The 18,818-nt window shown below is 54.6% G+C and overlaps 1 protein-coding gene across 1 annotated transcript in view; it reads right to left on the bottom strand.

The window, feature by feature from the left end:
* The window catches only part of BBS4 (Bardet-Biedl syndrome 4), a 57,315-nt gene extending 38,741 nt beyond the window's left edge, over positions 1 to 18,574 (bottom strand). The window contains exons 1-3 of the mRNA XM_054388117.1: positions 18,428 to 18,574; positions 17,427 to 17,472; positions 1,561 to 1,640 (exon numbers count right to left, since the gene is read on the bottom strand). Coding sequence (XP_054244092.1) covers positions 1,561 to 1,640; positions 17,427 to 17,472; positions 18,428 to 18,574 — 273 coding nt within the window. The remainder of the gene's footprint in view (positions 1 to 1,560; positions 1,641 to 17,426; positions 17,473 to 18,427) is intronic.
* Positions 18,575 to 18,818: the final 244 nt, after the last annotated feature.

Genomic DNA, 18,818 nt, shown 5'->3' with positions numbered 1-18,818 from the left:
CCATGAGATCTATGGTGCACGAAAATAAAAAGTGTGTCAGTGTGAGCTGAAATTCCCCCCCCACCAACAATAACCAGGCTAGCTCAGTCTGGAAGCAAATGAAAAGCTGTATTTACAAGCAGAGTCTAAAATCTACAATGAAATGCAATGAATATGTACAAATATACAAAATTCACAACATTCACAAATATATACAATCAACAGAAAAGCACAACCGATCTCCCTTTGCTTCCCCCCAAGGGGACCCTCCCAAAGGGGCCTCCCTCTCCCAGGAGCTTCCCCCCCAGACCCCCCTGGACAGAGAAGCACAGTTAGTTAAGCAGAAAGTTGTTAACTTAGCTGCCAAGGTCAGTGTGTTATCTTCAGCCAGAAGAGAAGAAGAAACAGCAGCCAGACAGCCCAGCAACTGCCCCCACTGCCGAACGCAGAATGTGCCGAATGCCTACTTTGTTTTGGGTAATAGTTCTTAAACATTTCTCTCTATCCAATGGAAGTGTTTAGAACAATCAGTATTTTGCTTTTTTACACCCAATAGTGACTTATTTACATTCTTTCACTTTCTCTGTTCTGAACTTTGCAAGGAAAAATTAAAAAGACAGTTTCAAACCACCACAGTTGGGTTGGAAGGGATCTTCAAGACCATCTAGTTCCAAGTCCCTGCCATGAGCAGGGACACCTCCCACCAGCCCAAGGCTTCATCCAACCTGGCCTTCAACACCTCCACAACCTCCCTGGGCAACCTGTTCCAGTGTTCCAGCAGCCTCCTGGTGCAGAACTTGTTCCTGACATCCAATCTAAATCTGCTGTTGTCTAATTTCAAACCATTACCCCTCACCACTGCAGGCCTTTTGTTTTCAGTCCTGTGCCCTGAACATCTGAAAAGACTTTTGTAGCATCTCAGACACCAAGGTTGGTCAGGACTTGTCTCTCTCTGCTGGAGAGCTCCTGGGGGTGTTTAGGAAAGTAGCAGTCTGGAGGGAACTCACTGGCTCTTAGGGACTGGAGCTGGAGGGTTGTATCATCAGCAGAGCCATTTCCCCTCAGGTTTAACCATAGGTTCAGAGAATGCTTTGGGTTGGAAGAGACCTCAAAACTCATCCAGTTCCAACCCCCTGCCATGGGCAGGGACACCTCCCACCAGCCCAGCTTGCTCAAGGCCTCATCCAGCCTGGCCTTCAGCACCTCCAACCCTGCAGGGGGTTGGAACTGGATGATCTTGAAGATCCCTTCCAACCCAAGCCATTCAGTTATTTTCCAATAGCAGCCTTCTGGGGGCCCCTTTCTCCCCCTCCTCTCTCTTTGCAGCACTCTCACAACCCTTCTGTCTGTTGGAGTAGATGACCTTGAAGGTCCTTTCCAGCCCAACCTATTCTGTGATTCAATGAGCCTGAAGGCAGCCAGGGACTTGAGGACACTGAAGCTATTTCTTGGTATTTTCTCTTAGTCCCTTACTCCAAAAGCAGCCAGGAATGGAGGTGGTTTGAGGGCTGGCCTGAAAACTACCATTCCCTGACCTGAGGAAAAGAGGTCCCAGAGCAGAGTGCCCTCAGCAGCTCTTACCTTGCACTCCTCGTAGTCCTGGCGGACGTAGAGCAGGTAGATCAGCCAGTTCCTCCTCTCCAGGACTGGCAGGGCTGGGGCTGGAAAAGCAAACACAACAGAAGATGGCACAGCAGGCTGATGAGCAGAGGACCTGAGCACTGCACCACCACCTGGTGTGGAAACACCACACAGCTCCTTCGAGAGCTGTACCTGCGCTGCCTGCTGCAACTGTGCCTCGGAGCCTGGAGTGTGGGCTGATGAAGAGTGCCTGCTTTCATTTCACTCCTCACACTGGGGGACAGCATGCCTGCTGCAAGACAGCAGCAGAAAACCACCACCTCAGAAGCCTTGGGGCATCAGCTGCTTCTGGGGCAGTCACTGCAGCAAGCAGCTCCCAGCAGATCTGACTGAGCACCAAATACCTGCCCAGAGACTGCTGCTGGTGGAAGGAACCCCTCAACTGCTTCAGCAGAAAAACAGAGGAGGGCCACAAAGGGATTGGCCTGCTGGGAAGCAGCTCCATGGAGAAGAAGCTGGGAGTGCTGGTGGACAGTTTCCCCATGAGCCAGCAATGTGCCCTCATGGCCAAGAAGGCCAAAGGTCTCCTGGGGAGCAGGAAGAAGAGTGTGGCCAGCAGGTCAAGGGAGGTTCTCCTCTCCCTCTACTCTGCCCTGGTGAGGCCACAGCTGGAGGATTGTGTCCAGTTCTGGGCTCCCCAGGTCAAGAGGGACAGAGAACTACTGGAGATAGGAAGCTGCTGAGGGGCCTGGAGCAGCTCTGGGAGGAGCAAAGGCTGAGAGCCCTGGGGCTGAGAGCCTGCAGAAGAGCAGCCCCAGAGGGGAGCTGAGCAATGCTCAGCAAGAGCTGAAGGACCTGTGGGAAGCAAGAGGCTGGGGCCAGACTCTTGTCAGTGGTGCCCAGGGACAGGACAAGGGGCAAGGGGCACAAACTGGAACCCAGGAGGTTCCATCTGAACAGGAGGAGAAACTTCTTTGGTGTGAGGCTGCTGGAGGCCTGGAGCAGGCTGCCCAGAGAGGTTGTGGAGTCTCCTTCTGTGGAGAGCTTCCAACCCCCCCTGGCCATTGTGATCCTGGGCAAGCTGCTGTGGGTGCCCTGCTTGAGCAGGGGTTGGACTGGATGAGCTCCAGGGTCCCTTCCAGTCCCCAGCATGATGGGACTCTGGGATTTTAATGCTGGCTTGGTGGAATTGCTTCTTTCACACAGTCAAGAAGCAGGTTGGAGGAAATGAGTTGGATTCATGTTTTGGAACTGGGGCAGAAGAATCAAAGGGCTTTAAACTAAATTTCAGTGAGTGAATGAGAAGGAATTGGGCAATGCACACAAAAGGAGATTTCAGAGCTGTCAACCAGGCTGAAGGAGTGAATAATTCAAAGAGGTCAAAACTTAGCTCTTTGAACCTGCAAAGGGACTGTGACACATCAGAGGGCTGAGATGCTGCTGAGGAAAACACATTTGGTGCAGTGGAGGAGAGAGACTTGTGGGCCAGCACTTGCCTGGTGAGCAGCCTGCAGCAGTAATTATGGCAAATCAGGACTGGGTGTTGCTTAGTGATGAATCCAGGTTGGGTTGAAAAGTTGAACAAGGCTGCTGTGCATTTCATTAGGGCTTGAGATGCACTGAGTGCCTCTTCCGGGCTCGGCAGCTGAGGGGTAACCATAGCAACTGGCCACAAAACAGCTCCACCTTTGCAAGTCAATATTATGACACAAGTGGGAGAAGCAAAAGCAAGGAGAGGACCTTGGGCAGGAGCTGGGGCAGCGGGGAGGGTGAGGCAGCTCCAGGCCAGCGTGGAGCACAGCAGGGAGCAGCACCACTGACACACAGGCAGCTCCCAGCAAGCCACAGCAGAAAGTCTGACGTGCAGCAGCTCAGAGCTGCCTCTGCCAGCCCCTGCCTCCATACCATCAGCTGTAAGGCAGAAGCAAGGCTGCAGCTGGCAGGAGACTCAGGCTGGGAGCCCTGAGTGGTGCAAAGTGTGATCAACATGGAGAGAGGCTGAGCTCTCACCCTGCCTGTGCCTGGCAGCAGACACAGCTCAGGCACACCACAGCTGCCAGGTCTGGCAGCACTCAGAGCACTCAAACCAGCCCAAATTAAAGAGTGTGGCCAGCAGACCAAGGGAGGTGTCCTGCCCCTCTGCTCTGCCCTGGGGAGGCCACACCTGCAATACTGCATCTAGCTCTGGGCTCCCCAGGTCAAGAGGGACAGAGAACTACTGGAGATAGGAAGCTGCTGAGGGGCCTGGAGCAGCTCTGGGAGGAGCAAAGGCTGAGAGCCCTGGGGCTGAGAGCCTGCAGAAGAGCAGCCCCAGAGGGGAGCTGAGCAATGCTCAGCAAGAGCTGAAGGCTAGCAGGGGAGAGGCTGGGGCCAGACTCTGCTCAGTGGTGCCCAGGGACAGGACAAGGGGCAAGGGGCACAAACTGGAACCCAGGAGGTTCCATCTGAACAGGAGGAGAAACTTCTTTGGTGTGAGGGTGCTGGAGGTCCCTTCCAACCTAAGCCATTCTGTGATTCTGTCACCACAGACCTGTTCAAGGTGGAAAAGACCTTTAAGATCATCAAGTCCAACTGCTAACTCAGCACTACAAAGTCCACTGCTAAACCAGGTCCCTCAGCACTACATCTCCACAGCTTTTAAAGCCCTGCAGGGACAGGGACTCCACCAGTGCCCTGGGCAGCTTGACAACCCCTGGGGAGAGGAAGTTGTTCCTTGTGTCCCAGGTAAACCTCCCATGGTGCTGAGGGAACAGCCTCACCCTGCAGCCACTTTCTCCTTTGCCACCTTGTGCAGGGCCCTCACACACCACCCTGGCTCTGCAGTGCCCACAGGTCAGCCCTTGCTACCATGGCAGCAGTGCACAAGGATGCCATTGGTTTTTCTACCTCCACCTGCTCCAGGGCTGGTCCAGGGGAAGACAAAAACTTTGTATCTACAGCAAGAAGAGCTCCTAACTCTCATCCTTCTCTTTTGGCCTCCCTTCTGTGGGATTACAAAAGCCTGGTCTCATTAAAACAGGGAGCAGGAACCAAATAATTCCTTCAACAGCTGAGCCAAGAGGCAGCCAGCTTCTTTGAAGAGGGTCTTGATTGAATTCCAAGGGGAATCCAGCTGATCCCCTCCCCCTTTCCCAGTGGCCACTGATTGATTGCCCAGCCCTCACCCAGCCATGTGATTTTTCTTTCTGACAATGTTCCTTGAAGGAAGCCACTGGAGCAGAAACTCTGCCAGCATCAGAGTGAGATCATCAGCTCTGGATCTGCACTGCACCATCAGCACTCTTCCCTTCATTCATCCTCCCAGAGATTTTCTCAAAGGGCTGGGAATAACAAAATAAATAATAATAATAAAAAAAAAAATCAGCTGCTCCCTTTGGTGTAAACCTCCCTAGGAAATGATTTTGTGCTTTGCATCTTTGTATTGGGTAATGAGAGGTCAGCTGGGAATTCTCAGACAGGGGGGTTAGATTTAACAGAAGGGTTGTGAAAGTGCTGCAAAGAGAGGAGGGGGAGAAAAGGGGCCCAGAGGGCTGCTATTGGAAATAACTGAATGGGTTGGGATGGAAGGGACCTTCAAGATCATCCAGCTCCAACCCCCTGCCATGGGCAGGGTCACCTCCCACCAGCCCAGCTTGCTCAAGGCCTCATCCAGCCTGGCCTTCAACGTCTCCAGGAAGGGGGCATCCACAACAAGATCTGGAGGTGCTGGAAGGTGTCCAGGGAAGGGCCATGAGGATGAGCAGAGGGCTGGAGCTGCTCTGCTCTGAGGACAGCCTGAGAGAGTTGGGGTTGTGCAGTCTGGAGAAGAGAAGGCTCTGAAGAGACCTTCTTGTGGCCTTCCAGGATCTGAAGGGGGCTCCAAGAAAGCTTTTGAGGGTGTCAGGGAGTGATAGGAATGGGGGGAAAGGAGCAACACTAGAAGTGCAGAGATCCAGATTGGATGTTAGGAAGAAATTCTTCCCCAGGAGGGTGGTGAGAGACTGGCAGAGGTTGCCCAGGGAGGTGGTGGAAGCCTCATCCCTGGAGGTTTTTGCAGCCAGGCTGGATGTGGCTGTGAGCAACCTGCTGTGGTGTGAGGTGTCCCTGTCCATGGCAGGGGGGTTGGAACTGGCTGAGCCTTGAGGTCCCTTCCAACCCTGACAGTTCTGTGATTTCAGCACAACTGCAGCCATCAGGCAGCTCATTTTCTCCAGCCTGCAAACTGTCATCTGCCTGCAGCACCACCCCAGTACCCTTCCTGTGGAAAGCACAGAGCAGTTGTGGCTGGCTGAGGTGGAGAAGGAGCTCAAGAACACACCTGAGCTCCTCAGACTGAAAGCCAACAGATGAGGGCCCAGCTCTTCTTCCACTCCAGCTCACTGGAAAGAACCTGAGCCCCACTTCACCTCCTGTGTGTCTCCAGCTTTGCAACCCAGCCTGCTGCAAACTGAACAGGAGCTTGAAGGAGGAGCAGAGGAGCAAAAGATTCAAGAAGACAGACAGAAGAACCTGTTACCAGTCCAAAACTCAGAATTACCTCACCCAGACATAGGAAACAGAACAAGGAGAGGACAGAAAAATCTTCAGAGCAGTCATTAAATTCTGTTTGATCTTCTTTCTTCAGCAGCAGCCTCACCATCCTGATCTGGACGCATGTGGTGGGCTAAGACCAGACAAAGAGTCTCCTTTGGATCCTGATTCAACTGTCCCTTTCCCAGCTCTGATTAGAAGCTGCTGTGTTGGAAAGCAGCCTTCAGGGCTGCACCAAATTAATGAACAAGAGTCTCCCTTGCAACATTCTGTAGTCATCAGAGCTGCCCCAAAGAGGAGCTTGCTAGAGTGGATCTTCCTCTAAAGAAATGAACCTCTCCAAAGACAGGGACCTGGTGGGGTGGAGCCAGAGGAGGCAGGGCTGGAAGCCCTCTGCTGTGAGGCCAGGCTGGGAGTTGGGCTTGGTCAGCCTGCAGGGCTCTAAGACCTCTGGTGCTTAGAGGCAGCCTCCAAGTAAGCTGAGGAGAGACTTTGAGCAGGGCCTGTGGTGACAGGCCAAGGGGGATGGTTTGAACTGGAAGAGGGAGACTCAGACTGGAGAGAAGGAAGAAATGTTTGACTCTGAGGGTGCTGAGAGCCTGGCCCAGGCTGCCCAGAGAGGTGGGAGCTGCCCCATGGCTGGCACCATTGCAGGTCAGGCTGGTTGGGCTGTGAGCAACCTGCTGTAGCTGCAGCTGTCCCTGCTGGCTGCAGGGGGTTGGATCAGATGATCTTTAAAGGTCCCTTCCAGCCCAATCCACTCTGTGGTTGTATGAAGCCAAAGAGGGAAGCTTTGCTGCAGCCAAGCCAGGAGGTTATCACCTCCCATCAGCAGGCAAGGCTTGCTCTAAGGCACAGAAGCAGCATTGATCTTTTGGAGATTAATTTCCCATTTTCAAGTAATTCTTCCCATCAGCTTAGCAGCAAACTGGCAGCAGACAATACAGACAATTCCCTGCAGGAGGCCTCCACATCTGAGAGCCAACACATGGAAGTCCCTCAGGTCCAACATCCAACCAATTCCCAGCTCAGGCTCCTGGAGACACTTGCTGAGGTTACGGCCAGGGTGCCTGGGGAAGGTTTGCTGCCAGGCATAGAGAGGCTCATGGAAAGATTTAGCTTGGAAGGGACCTTCAAGATCATCCAGTTCCAACCCCCCTGCTATGGACAGGGACACCTCCCACCAGCCCAGGCTGCTCAAGGCCTCTTCCAGCCTGGCCTTGAACATCTCCAAGGAGGAGGCAGCCACAGCCTCCCTGGACAACCTGTTCCAGTGTCTCCCCACCCTCCCTGGAAAGAATTTCCTCCTCATCTCCAGTCTCCATCTCCCCTCTCCCAGCTCAAAGCCATTGTCACTCCCAGCCCTTCTCCAAAGTCCCTCCCCAGCTCTCCTGCAGGCTGTTTTCAGCCAGCTGTGTTTTCAGCCCAAAGCAAAGCTCAGTGATCTCAGAGACACATTAAACAAACACTGACAGGGAGAGGAAGGTGAAGATGAAAGCAGTTGTGCACCATCTCCTTTTTGCCTTGAGCTTCACAAGCTGCCAAGGCACAGAATTAGGCTCCCATCTGTAGCCCTGGTGCCAGGGAGGTGCTGAGCATCTCCTGAACAAATGCAACTTATAACAACGAGGCAGAAACCCCAACAGCTGCCACAGGCCAATGCAGTGCTGCCAGGGAACTCTGTGTGTGCCCAGAGAAAGCAGGAATAAGGCACAGGCAGCATTTTTAAGCTCTAACATCAAGGGGTTTAGATTTCAGAGTAATAGGCTGCCCTGACAGCAGAGGAGTCCTACCAACTCCTCTCCAGGCTTGTGAACAGAGAAATCCACCCAAAACTCCTCTTTCTCCCTCAGACACTCAAAGGCTTTCCCCTCTGATACAGTTCTGAGTGTGCTAATGACCCCCCCTCAGCACAAGGATGTTTCTCTGCCCCCTTTCCTCTGCCCTGGTGAGACCACATCTGGAGGACTGCATCCAGTTCTGGGCTCCCCAGTTCAAGAGGGACAGTGAAATACTGGAGAGTGTCCAAGGGAGGTCATGAAGAAGAAGATGAAGAAAAGGCTGAGCCCTGGGGCTGTTCAGTCTGGAGAAGAGAAGGCTGGGAAGGGATTTGATCAGTGTCTATCTGAGGGGTGGGTGTCCAGATGGGGCCAGGCTGTTTGCGATGGTGTCCTGTGATGAGACAAGGGGCAATGGACACAAAGTGGAACCCAGGAGGTTCCACCTCAACATGAGGAGAAACCTCTTTGGTGTGAGGGTGCTGGAGGCCTGCAGCAGGCTGCCCAGAGAGGTTGTGGAGTCTCCTTCTCTGGAGGTTTTCAAGCCCCACCTGGATGCATTCCTGTGTGAGCTGCCTTGGGTGACCCTGCTCTGGGCAGGGGAGTTGGACTCAGTGATCCCTTCCAAGCCCTCCCATTCTGTGCTGAGGCCCAACCATTAACCCCACACACTGCCAAGCCCACTGCACCACATGCCCAAGCTCTGCAATCCTTCCAGGGATGATGACTCAACCAAGCTCCCCAGGCAGCCTGCTCCAAAAGTGAGGTACAGCAGAGAACAGAGAGGAGAGAGCTCTCTGCTGTCGCCTTTCTCTCTCTCTTTAATCCCCTTCCCCCTCAGCTTCCCTTTTGCAAATCACTGCTGGGACCCCTTTCAATCAAACAATAACCCCACAAGGTCTCCTGTTATTTCCACTTGGCTGGGGTTAATAAAACTCCTCTCACAGCCCTCTGCTGCTGGCAAGAAAAGCATCACTGTGAGCTGTGATCTTACAGCCAGGGAGGAATAGCTTCAGGACAAGGGGAAGGAGGCTGGGAAACAGCAGCAGCAGCCAAAAAAAACCCCAAACATTTCTGACTCTGCACCTCCCCCTGCAGGAAAATTAGCCAAAGCTGGAGGGAAGAGCTTAAAGTTGTGTCTTAAAGCTGATTTATACACAAGGGTGGAAGGGAAGGGGGGAAAAAAAACCCACAAAAACCCCAAAACAAACAAAAAAAAGGCCATTTCCCACTGTTGGGTTACACTGCACAAAACTGACAGAGCTGACAGCTCAGTCCTCAGGGCTGTGCCCTGGGCTAAGGCATCTCCAGTCCTGAGTCTCTCCAAATTAGAGACAGACACCTGAACTGATTAGTCACAAAGGCACAGACTCACAGAATGGCTCAGGTTGGAGGGCACCACAGAGGTCATCCACTCCAACCCCCTGCCATGCCCAGGGACACCTCCCACCAGCCCAGGCTGCTCAAGGCCTCATCCAGCCTGGCCTTCAGCACCTCCAGGGAGGAGGGATCCATAACCTCCCTGGGCAACCTGCTCCAGAGTCTCACCAGCCTCAGACTGAAGAACTTCTTCCTCAGCTCCAGTCTAACCCTGCTCCCCCTCAGCTTCAAACCATCTCCTCTTGTCCTGTCTCCAGACACCCTCAGTGAAAGTCCCTCTGCAGGATCCCTTCAGCTATTGGAAGGCAGCTCTGAGGTCCCTCCAGAGTCTTCTCCAGGCTGAACACCCCCAGCTCCCTCAGCCTATGCCCACAGGGGAGGTGCTCTTCTGATCATCCTTGTGGCCTCCTCTGGACTCTCTCCAACAGTTCCAAGCCCTTCTTATGATGGAGACTGGGCACAGTATTCCAGGTGAAATCTCCTATGTGTGCTGCTCCAGTTTAACCTGAAGTGGGGGAATCTGTAAGCAAATACACTTTTGGGACCTCCCCAAACATCCCAGTGAGGTTCCCAGCAGCAGAACCAGGCTGGTTGCTGGGAAACCTCTGTCAGCAGCATGAAGCAGGTGAGATACCACTCTGCAATCCTGGCTGCATGTGGTGAGAGTGGGGAAGCAGAGATATGATCATCCCCAAACATTACACTGTGACTCTCTTCTCTTCACTCTCCTCAGACCCCCCCTGCAGCACTGCCTCCAGTTCTGGTGCCCCCAGCACAAGAAGGACCTGGAGCTGTTGGAGAGGGTCCAGGGGAGGCCATGTAGATGGTCAGAGGGCTGCAGAACCTCCCCTTCTTGTGCTGGGGGCACCAGAACTGGACACAGACCTGCTGAGACTTGTTCTACATCAGGGATACCCCAGCTCAGAAAGATGAACTTCTCCACACTTCAATGTGTCATTTACCACTTCCACAGCAGGAGTTTTCCCTTCAGGACAGGAGATGCCACTTCACCTGGAAGCAGCAAGCCAGCAAACCTGAGGCTGAATGCTGCAAACCACAGAAGAACCCTGCCCACCACCCAGGACTTGCAAAGCAGCTTCCAAACATAAATGTGCCAGTTTAAAGGTGGCAATAAGGGGCAACTGGGCAGCCAGGTCTTCCAAAGCTGAGCTGCTGTGCTTCACCCTCCTCCTGATCCTAATCCAGCCTCAGATTAGTTCCTGATCACCAAATTATCAAAGGACACTCACCCCTACAAGAGGTGGCACTTGCATGGCACTCATGGTGTCTGCACCAGGCTGAAGCATGGGCAGAGGTTTTCCTCTTCACACATGGTGTCTGCAAAGGACTCCCTGCTCCTGTAGCCACACAGCTCAGTGACCACAGCAGAGGGCTGAGCTGTGCCAGCACCACTGGGCAGCTATCTGGGGCAGAAGAGGATGAGATGTTCTGCTGAGACCACACCTGCAGCACTGCCTCCAGTTCGGGTCTCCCCAGCATAAGAGGGACATGGAACTGCTGGAGAAGGTCCAGAGGAGGCCACCAAGATGATCAGAGGGCTGGAGAACCTCCCCCATGTGGACAGGTTGGGAGAGTTGGGGCTGTTCAGCCTGGAGAAGACTTCAGGGAGACCTCAGAGCAGCCTTCCAGTACCTGAAGGGCCTCCAGGAGAGCTGGGGAGGGACTTTGGACAAGGGCTGGGAGTGCCAGGATGAGGGACAATGGCTTTAAGCTGGGAGGGGGGAGACTGAGACTGGAGATGAGGAAGAAATTCTCTCCAGTGTGGGTGGGGAGACACTGGCACAGGTTGCCCAGGGAGGCTGTGGCTGCCTCCTCCCTGGAGGTGTCCAAGGCCAGGCTGGATGAGGCCTTGAGCAGCCTGGGCTGGTGGAGGTGTCCCTGCCCATGGCAGGGGGTTGGAGCTGAATGATCTTGAAGGTCCTTTCCAACCCAACCCATTCTAGGAACCCATGAAGTCTAATACACAATTTAATTACTCCCCCCCCAAAAATTGCAATTCCTTTTGATGTTTTTTTCCCCCCAATCTCACTACTCCCCACCACCAGTGTGGTGTCACCTCCTGAGCACTACAAAGCCACTCTCAGCTGAGAGCTGAGGCCACCACTTTCTGCCCTCTAAACCAACAATGCAATCACCACGTTACCAACCAAGCTTTCCTGTGGAGGAGTCATTTTCTCCCCACAAGGTTGTAGGTTCAAGTGGGCTGAAAGATCTTGGCTTGCAGGTGGCTAAAGGGCAATGACTTGGTAGGCAGAGAGAGAGGAACTGCCTCTGCTCTCCCCCAGCCCTGATATCTCCACCAAGGCCTTTTCTCTCTGACACACTTAAGAGTATTAATTAATTTAACTCAGGGGGGTTGGGGTTTATCTGGATTTCTCAGGCAGCTTCTCTCTTCCCAGTTCAAAGGCAGCTTTGAAGCCAGCTCAAAGCATGGATTTATATTGATTGCAGGAACTGCAGCAGGAGTTTAGAAATGATCAGCTCTGCAAGGGCACAGAATCACCTCCTCAGGGCACCCAGAGGTTAGAATCACAGAATCAGAATCACAGAATCATTCTGCTCAGGAAAGCCCTTTGACAGCATCCAGCCCAACGCCTCTCTAACTGTGCCAAGGCCACTGCTAACCCATGGCCCTCAGCACCTCACCTGCACAGCTTTGAAACCCCTCCAGGGATGGGGATTCAAGCACCTGCCTGGCAGCCTGTCCCAGTGCTTGAGAACCCTTCCAGTGAAGAAGTTTCTTCTGATGTCCAACCTACACCTCCCCTGGTGCAACTTGAGGCCATTTCCTCTCATCCTATCACTTGTTCCTTGGGAGAAGAGACCAACCCCCACCTGGCTCCAACCTCCTGTCAGGGAGCTGTAATTCCCAAAATTACAAATTCCCAAAATGAAAGCAGGATCACAGAACCATGGATTTGTTTGGATGGGAACAGACCTCCAAGCTCACCCAGTCCAACCATCAACCCAACACCACCATGGCCACATGCCTCTTGGTAACCCAACTACCATGAGCACTAAACTAGATCCTGAAGCACCACATCTACAGCTTCTTGAGCACCCCCAGGGATGGGCACTCCACCACCTCCCTGGGCAGCCTCTTCCAATCCCTGACCACTCTTGCCACAAGGATATTTTTCCTCATCTCCAACCTAAGCCTCCCCTGGTGCAATTCCAGGCCATTTCCTCTCCTCCTATCACCTGAGACTAGGGAGCAGAGCCCAACCCCCACCTCACTGCAACCTCCTCTCAGGGAGTTGTAGAGATCCTCCAAGCCCAGCTCCCTCAGCTGCTCCTCCCCAGCCCTGTTCCCCAGCCCCTTCACCACCTTTGTTGCCCTGCTCCAGCCCCTCAGTGCTCTTCTTGTGGTGAGGGGCCCAAAACTGAACCCAGTACTCAAGGAGTGGCCTCCCCAGTGCTGAGCACATGGCACAATCCGTGTCCTGCTCCTGCTGGCCACACCATTGCTGCTCCTGGCCAGGCTGCCCAGGCTGCTGGTGGCCTTCTTGGCCACCTGGGCACACTGCTGGCAACCAGCACCCCCAGGTCCTTTTCTGCACAATGATGTACTGCATGAATGTTCTACAAAACCCCTGTTGAAATAAAGCCCCACAACTGCCATGGGCAAACTGCTGCTGTGCTCTGCTGCCAAAGGCCACCAAAGCAGAGATGTCACCACCTTTGCTTTCCCCCTCCTCTCTTGCATGCCCCCAGCATCACAGCCAGCCACTAAGGACACTGTTACATCACTCCCTGTTGCAAAGCTTTCTGCTGGCCTCATTTCCTAAGAGATTAACCATCAGGCAGCTCAGAGCAGCTTTTGGCCACTGGATGAAAGGAGCAGAGTCAAACATCAGCTGGCAGAGCAGAAAGGCTGCAGAGCCACCCCAGGGCTGCCAGGCACTGGAGGTGCCTCAGCTCCCCCAAAGAGACAGAAAGCAGAGCCACAAAAAGCACTGCCCAGAGAGTTCTTTGCCTTCTGCACAGTTAATTCTGAGCCAAGGCTTCTCTTGGAAGAAAAGAGAGATCCAGAGCCACAGGGAACTGCATCCCACTGCCTGCTTTCTCCCCTTTGGCATGCAGCTGGAGGAACACCAAAGCCAAATGAAGGAGGTGCAAGAAGTGTTGGCTGGGGTTGGAGACACCACCCTGGGGGTGCTGGGTGCCAGCCTTGGCCTTGCAGCCTTAAAACCTGAGGAAGTGTTGGTGGCAGCATCCCTCCAGCTTGGCTGCAGGGATTTTCATGCAAAATGCTGAGGAAGGCACAGAAAGGGGATCTCAATTCACTCCCTGGGAAGACCTTGGGCTAGAAACCCAGGAGACTGGGAAGAAGGAGAATCCAGAATTCACACATTCACAGAATGGTTTGGGTTGGAAGGGACCTTCAAGACCATCCAGTTCCAACCCCCTGCCATGGGCAGGGACACCTCCCACCAGCCCAGGCTGCTCAAGGCCTCATCCAGCCTGGCCTTCAACACCTCCAGGGAGGGAGCACCCACAACCTCCCTGGGCAACCTGTGCCAGTCTCTCCCTACCTTCAGCCTCAATGATTTCTTCCTCATCTTGTCTCAATCTCCCCTCTTCCAGCTTCAACCCAATGTCCCTCATCCTGTCCCTCCCAGCCCTTGTCCAAAGTCCCTCCCCAGCATTCCTGGAGCCCCTTCAGGTACTGGAAGGCTGCTCCTGGCAAACACCTCCAGACTGTTGTTTGATTTAAACACTGCAAAGGTACATTGAGCCCAAATGTCCCAGGTGGGACTTGCACAGTGAGGCAGAAGAAGCTGGGGGGGGAGTGAGGAAGAAGAGAGATCAGCATCATAACCTTTAGAGAGAAGGATGGAGACCAACCATCTCACTGAGGGGTGGCAAGGGGCAGCAGGCACAAAATGCAACACAGCAGGTTTCACCTCAACCTGAGGAGAAACTTCTCTGAGGGTGCTGGAGGCCTGGAGCAGGCTGCCCAGAGAGGTTGTGCAGTCTCCTTCCCTGGAGAGATTCCAAAGCCACCTGAGCATTGTGATCCTGGGCAAGCTGCTGTGGGTGCCCTGCTTGAGCAGGGGGTTGGACTGGGTGATGTCAGAGGTGCTTCCTACCCCCCACCATGAAGGGATTCTGCAAAGGAGATGCATCACACTCGAGGATGGCAGAATTAACCTTGTCTGTGCAGCCTGGAGCCTTGGAGTCTTTCTTTACATAATTAATGGCCATGGTGGTCTTAGGCTGATGGTTGGACTTGCTGGTTTTGAAGGTCTTTCCCAACCAAGCCAATTCTATGATTCCATGTTGGACAACATCTAGTCCATCTCTGACAAGAGTCTGGCCCCAGCCTCTTGCTGAGCATTGCTCAGCTCCCCTCTGGGGCTGCTCTTCTCCAGGCTCTCAGCCCCAGGACTCTCAGCCTTTGCTCCTCACAGAGCTGCTCCAGGCCCCTCAGCAGCTTTGTAGCCTCCACTGGACTCTCTCCAGTGTCTCCCTGTCTCTTCTGAACTGGGAAGCCCAGAATTGGACCCTGTACTGCAGATGTGGCCTCACTGGGGTAGAGTGGAGGTGCAAGAGATCCTCCCTTGACTTGCTGGCCATGCTCTTAATTCACTTCTTAAAACACTGCAGAAAGGGAAATCCACACCACAAAAAACCCAACCAAACCTCCCTGTGATTAGGCACAGAAGTCCTGTGAGTGAGCAGAGCTACACTAGGAAGGTGAGCAGGGGAAGAGGGGAAGGGAGAAGCTGCCACAACAAATCCTGCTGCAGGCTTTAGTGGATCTCTCACCAACCAGCAGATTTGTGTCAGGTGTTTAGAACTGGTAACTGGAATTGTTCCTGCTCCACTTCAGACTTCACAACAACTCCAGCAGGGCCAGGGAGGTTCTCTGCCCCCTCTGCTCTGCCCTGCTGAGACCTCCCCTGGAATATTGCATCCAGTTCTGGGCTCCCCAGTTCAGGAGGGACAGGGATGTGCTGGAGAGAGTGCAAGGGAGGGCTCCAAGGCTGCTGGAGGGACTGGAGCAGTGCCTGGGGAGGAGAGGCTGAGAGCCCTGGGGGTGTGCAGTCTGGAGAGGAGAAGGCTGAGAGGGATCTGATCAATGTCTATCAATAGCTGAGGGCTGGGGGTCAAGAGGGAGGGGCCAGGCTCTGCTCACTGTGCCCTGGGATAGGACAAAGGGCAATGGAGATAAACTCTAGCACAGGAGGTTCCACCTCAGCATGGGGAGGAACTTCTTCACTGTGAGGGTCCCAGAGCCCTGGAGCAGGCTGCCCAGAGAGGTTGTGGAGTCTCCTTCTCTGGAGCCTTTCCAGCCCCATCTGGATGTGTTCCTGTGTGACCTGTGCTGGGTTCTATGCTCCTGCTCTGGCAGGGGGGTTGGACTGGAGGATCTCCAGAGGTCCCTTCCAACCCCTAACATCCTGTGAGCCTGTGCAATTAATTTCACTTTCAGTGTGAAGACAAAACAAGCAAACCCAAACAAGCCACAGTTAAACCAGCTGCAGGCTGACCTCACCTGCACCCTCCTTTTCCTTCAAACCTTAGAGGATGTGAGGATGCTGCTCTTGGGAGACAAACACTGAGCCTCTTTCCTCTGCCAAGCAAGGAGACACAGTGCTTGTTTCCCAAGAGCATTTCTACTGCAAGACATTGCTCTGAAGAACTTCCAACCAACAAACTCCTCTTACTATTTAGGAAGATAAATGAGCATCAAAGACAGCAGCAGCTCAAGAAGTGTGTACACAAGAGAACAAACAGATTAGAAGCAAACAGGATGCAGGCTGCAACAGCACAGTGACCATACAGACCCAAGGAACAAGGCCCTGTCCTCAGCAGCTTCCAGCCTGGAGAGTCTCCTCTTTGCCTGTGGGTGTTTATGTCATAGAATCACAGAATCATAGAGTCAACAAGGCTGGAGGAAACCTCCAAGATCCTCCAGCCCAACCTATCCTCCAGCCCTAGCCAATCAACCAGACCATGGCACTAAGTGCCTCATCCAGGCTTCTCTTGAACATCTCCAGGGACAGTGACTCCACCACCTCCCTGGGCAGCACATCCCAATGGCAAATCTCTCTCTGGAAAGAACTTCCTCCTAATCCCCAGCCTAGACCTCCCCTGGCACAGCTTGAGACTGTGTCCCCTCCTTCTGCTGCTGCTTGCCTGGGAGCAGAGCCCAACCCCCACCTGGCTACAGCCTCCCTTCAGGGAGTTGTAGACAGCAATGAGGTCTGCCCTGAGCCTCCTCTTCTCCAGGCTGAACACCCCCAGCTCCCTCAGCCTCTCCTCACAGGGCTGTGCTCCAGACCCCTCCCCAGCTTCCTTGCCCTTCTCTGGACAACATCTCTCCTGAACTGAGGGGCCCAGAACTGGACACAGGACTCCAGGAGTGGCCTGACCAGAGCTGAGTACAGGGCAGAATAACCTCCCTTGTCCTGCTGGCCACACTATTCCTGATGCAGGCCAGGATGCCATTGGCTCTCCTGGCCACCTGGGCACACTGCTGGCTCATGTTCAGCCACCATCACCCAGCACCCCCAGGTCCCTTTCTGCCTGGCTGCTCTCAGCCACTCTGTCCCCAGCCTGTAGTGCTGCTTGGGGTTGTTGTGGCCAAAGTGCAGAACCCTGCCCTTAGCCTTGTTCAATCTCATCCCATTGGCCTCTGCCCACCCAGCCAGCCTGGCCAGGTCCCTCTGCAGAGCCTTCCTACCCTCCAACAGATCCACTCCTGCTCCTACCTTGGTGTCACCTGCAGACTTACTGATGCTGGACTCAATTCCTTCATCCAGATCATCAATAAAGATATTGAACAGGATGGGGCCCAGCACTGATCCCTGGGGGACACCACTAGTGCCTGGCTGCCAACTGGATGTGGCACTGTTCACTACCACTCTCTGGGCCTGGCCCTCCAGCCAGTTCTTGACCCATTTCAGAGTGAATCTGTCCAAACCACGAGCTGCCAGCTTTGCCAGGAGCTTCTTGTGGCAGACAGTGTCAAAGGCTTTGCTGAAGTCCAGGCAGACCTCATCCACAGCCTGCCCTGCATTCACCAGGCAGTAACCTGATCACAAAAGCAGAGCAGGTTGGTCAGGCAGGACCTGCCCCTCCTGAATCCTACTGAACAGCTGCACCACACTAGAAAGCAAACCTTGAACCCAACTTGCCCATGTCACAAAATCATCTCTTCAAACATACCTTTTTTGGGACGGGGTTTTGGAGGCTCTGTGGCTGCTGGAGAAACCTGAAAAGAGAGCAAAGAGGAGGAGTGAATCCATCAGGTAAGATCTGGTGGGTGACTGATCATGAGCAGTGCTCACCAGGGCTCAGTGCTGGGGACAGTTCTCTTTAATATCTTTATCAGTGGGCTGGGGGGAGGGGATCAAAGCAGCCTCAGTCAAGACTGTGAGTGACACCAGGCTGGGTGGCAGTGTGGATCTACCCTAGGGTGGGAAGGGTCTACAGAGAGACCTGGACTGGCTGGATTGCTGTGCCAAGGCCAATGGGATGAGGTTCAACAATGCCAAGGGCAGGGTGCTGCACTTGGGTCCAAACAACCCCAGGACGGCTCCAAGCTTGAGAGAGAGAGTAAGAGAGAGAGAGAGAGAGAGAGAGGGAAAGAGAGAGAGAGAGGGAAAGAGAGAGAGAGAGGGAAAGAGAGAGAGAGAGGGAAAGAGAGAGAGGGAAAGAGAGAGAGAGAGGGAAAGAGAGAGAGGGAAAGAGAGAGAGATGGGAAAGAGCGAGAGAGGAGGCCCGCGCGGCGACGCGAGGTCCCGCGCGCGCTCTGGCCTCTGCGAGCGTCTCTGTCCCGTCTCCCGCGATCGCTCTCCGCTCTGCTCTCCGGTCCCTCTCTCTCTCTGCTTTCCCGCTCTCTGCTCTTCTTGCCCTCTCTCTCTCTCTTTCCCTCTCTCGCTCTCTCGTCCTCGCTCTTCTCTCTTCCTCTCTCTCTCTCTTTCCCTCTCCTCTCTCTCTGTCCCCTCTGCTCTCTCTTTCCCTCTCTCCTCTCTGTCCCTCGCTCGCTCTCCCTTCCCCTGCTCTCTTCCCTCTCTCTTCCCTCTCGCTCTCTCACACCCTCTCTCTCTCTCTCCCTCCCTCCTGTTCGTCCCGCCTCCCTCTCTCTCACCTCACCGCCCGGAACACCCCCCTCTGCGCCAGGCTCAGTCACCCGCTCAGCGTCAGCCCTACCCAGCCATGCCCACAGCGCACACCGCCCCGCACGGCCCACCCCTGCCCCCCGGCCCCCCGGCCCCCGGCCCCGGCCCCGGCCCCACCACCGCCACCCCCCTGCGCTGCCGGTGCCGGGCGGGCAGTGGGGAACTCACGGCTGCGGCCTGCGGTTCCGCCATGCCGCCGTTACCGCCGTTACCGCCGCCGAGCTCTTCCGGGCCAGGCTCGCCGGGGTGCGGCGCGGGGCCCGACGGGAAGGCGCTGAGCCCGGACCAGGCCGCCCCCCGCGCCTGCCGCGACGTCCGGCTGTGAAAAACAGCGGAGTGACCAAAGCGGCGCAGAGCAGACCTCTGTTAGCAGGGGTCGGGGCTGGGATCCCGGCGGCGGCTGCTGGAGCAACGCCCAGGCCGGGAGACCTGAGGC

This window comes from Indicator indicator, chromosome 16 (genome assembly GCF_027791375.1).
Source record: "Indicator indicator isolate 239-I01 chromosome 16, UM_Iind_1.1, whole genome shotgun sequence".
NCBI classification, from domain to species: Eukaryota; Metazoa; Chordata; class Aves; order Piciformes; family Indicatoridae; genus Indicator; species Indicator indicator.
This window is presented reverse-complemented; position numbering and strand designations above follow the sequence as displayed.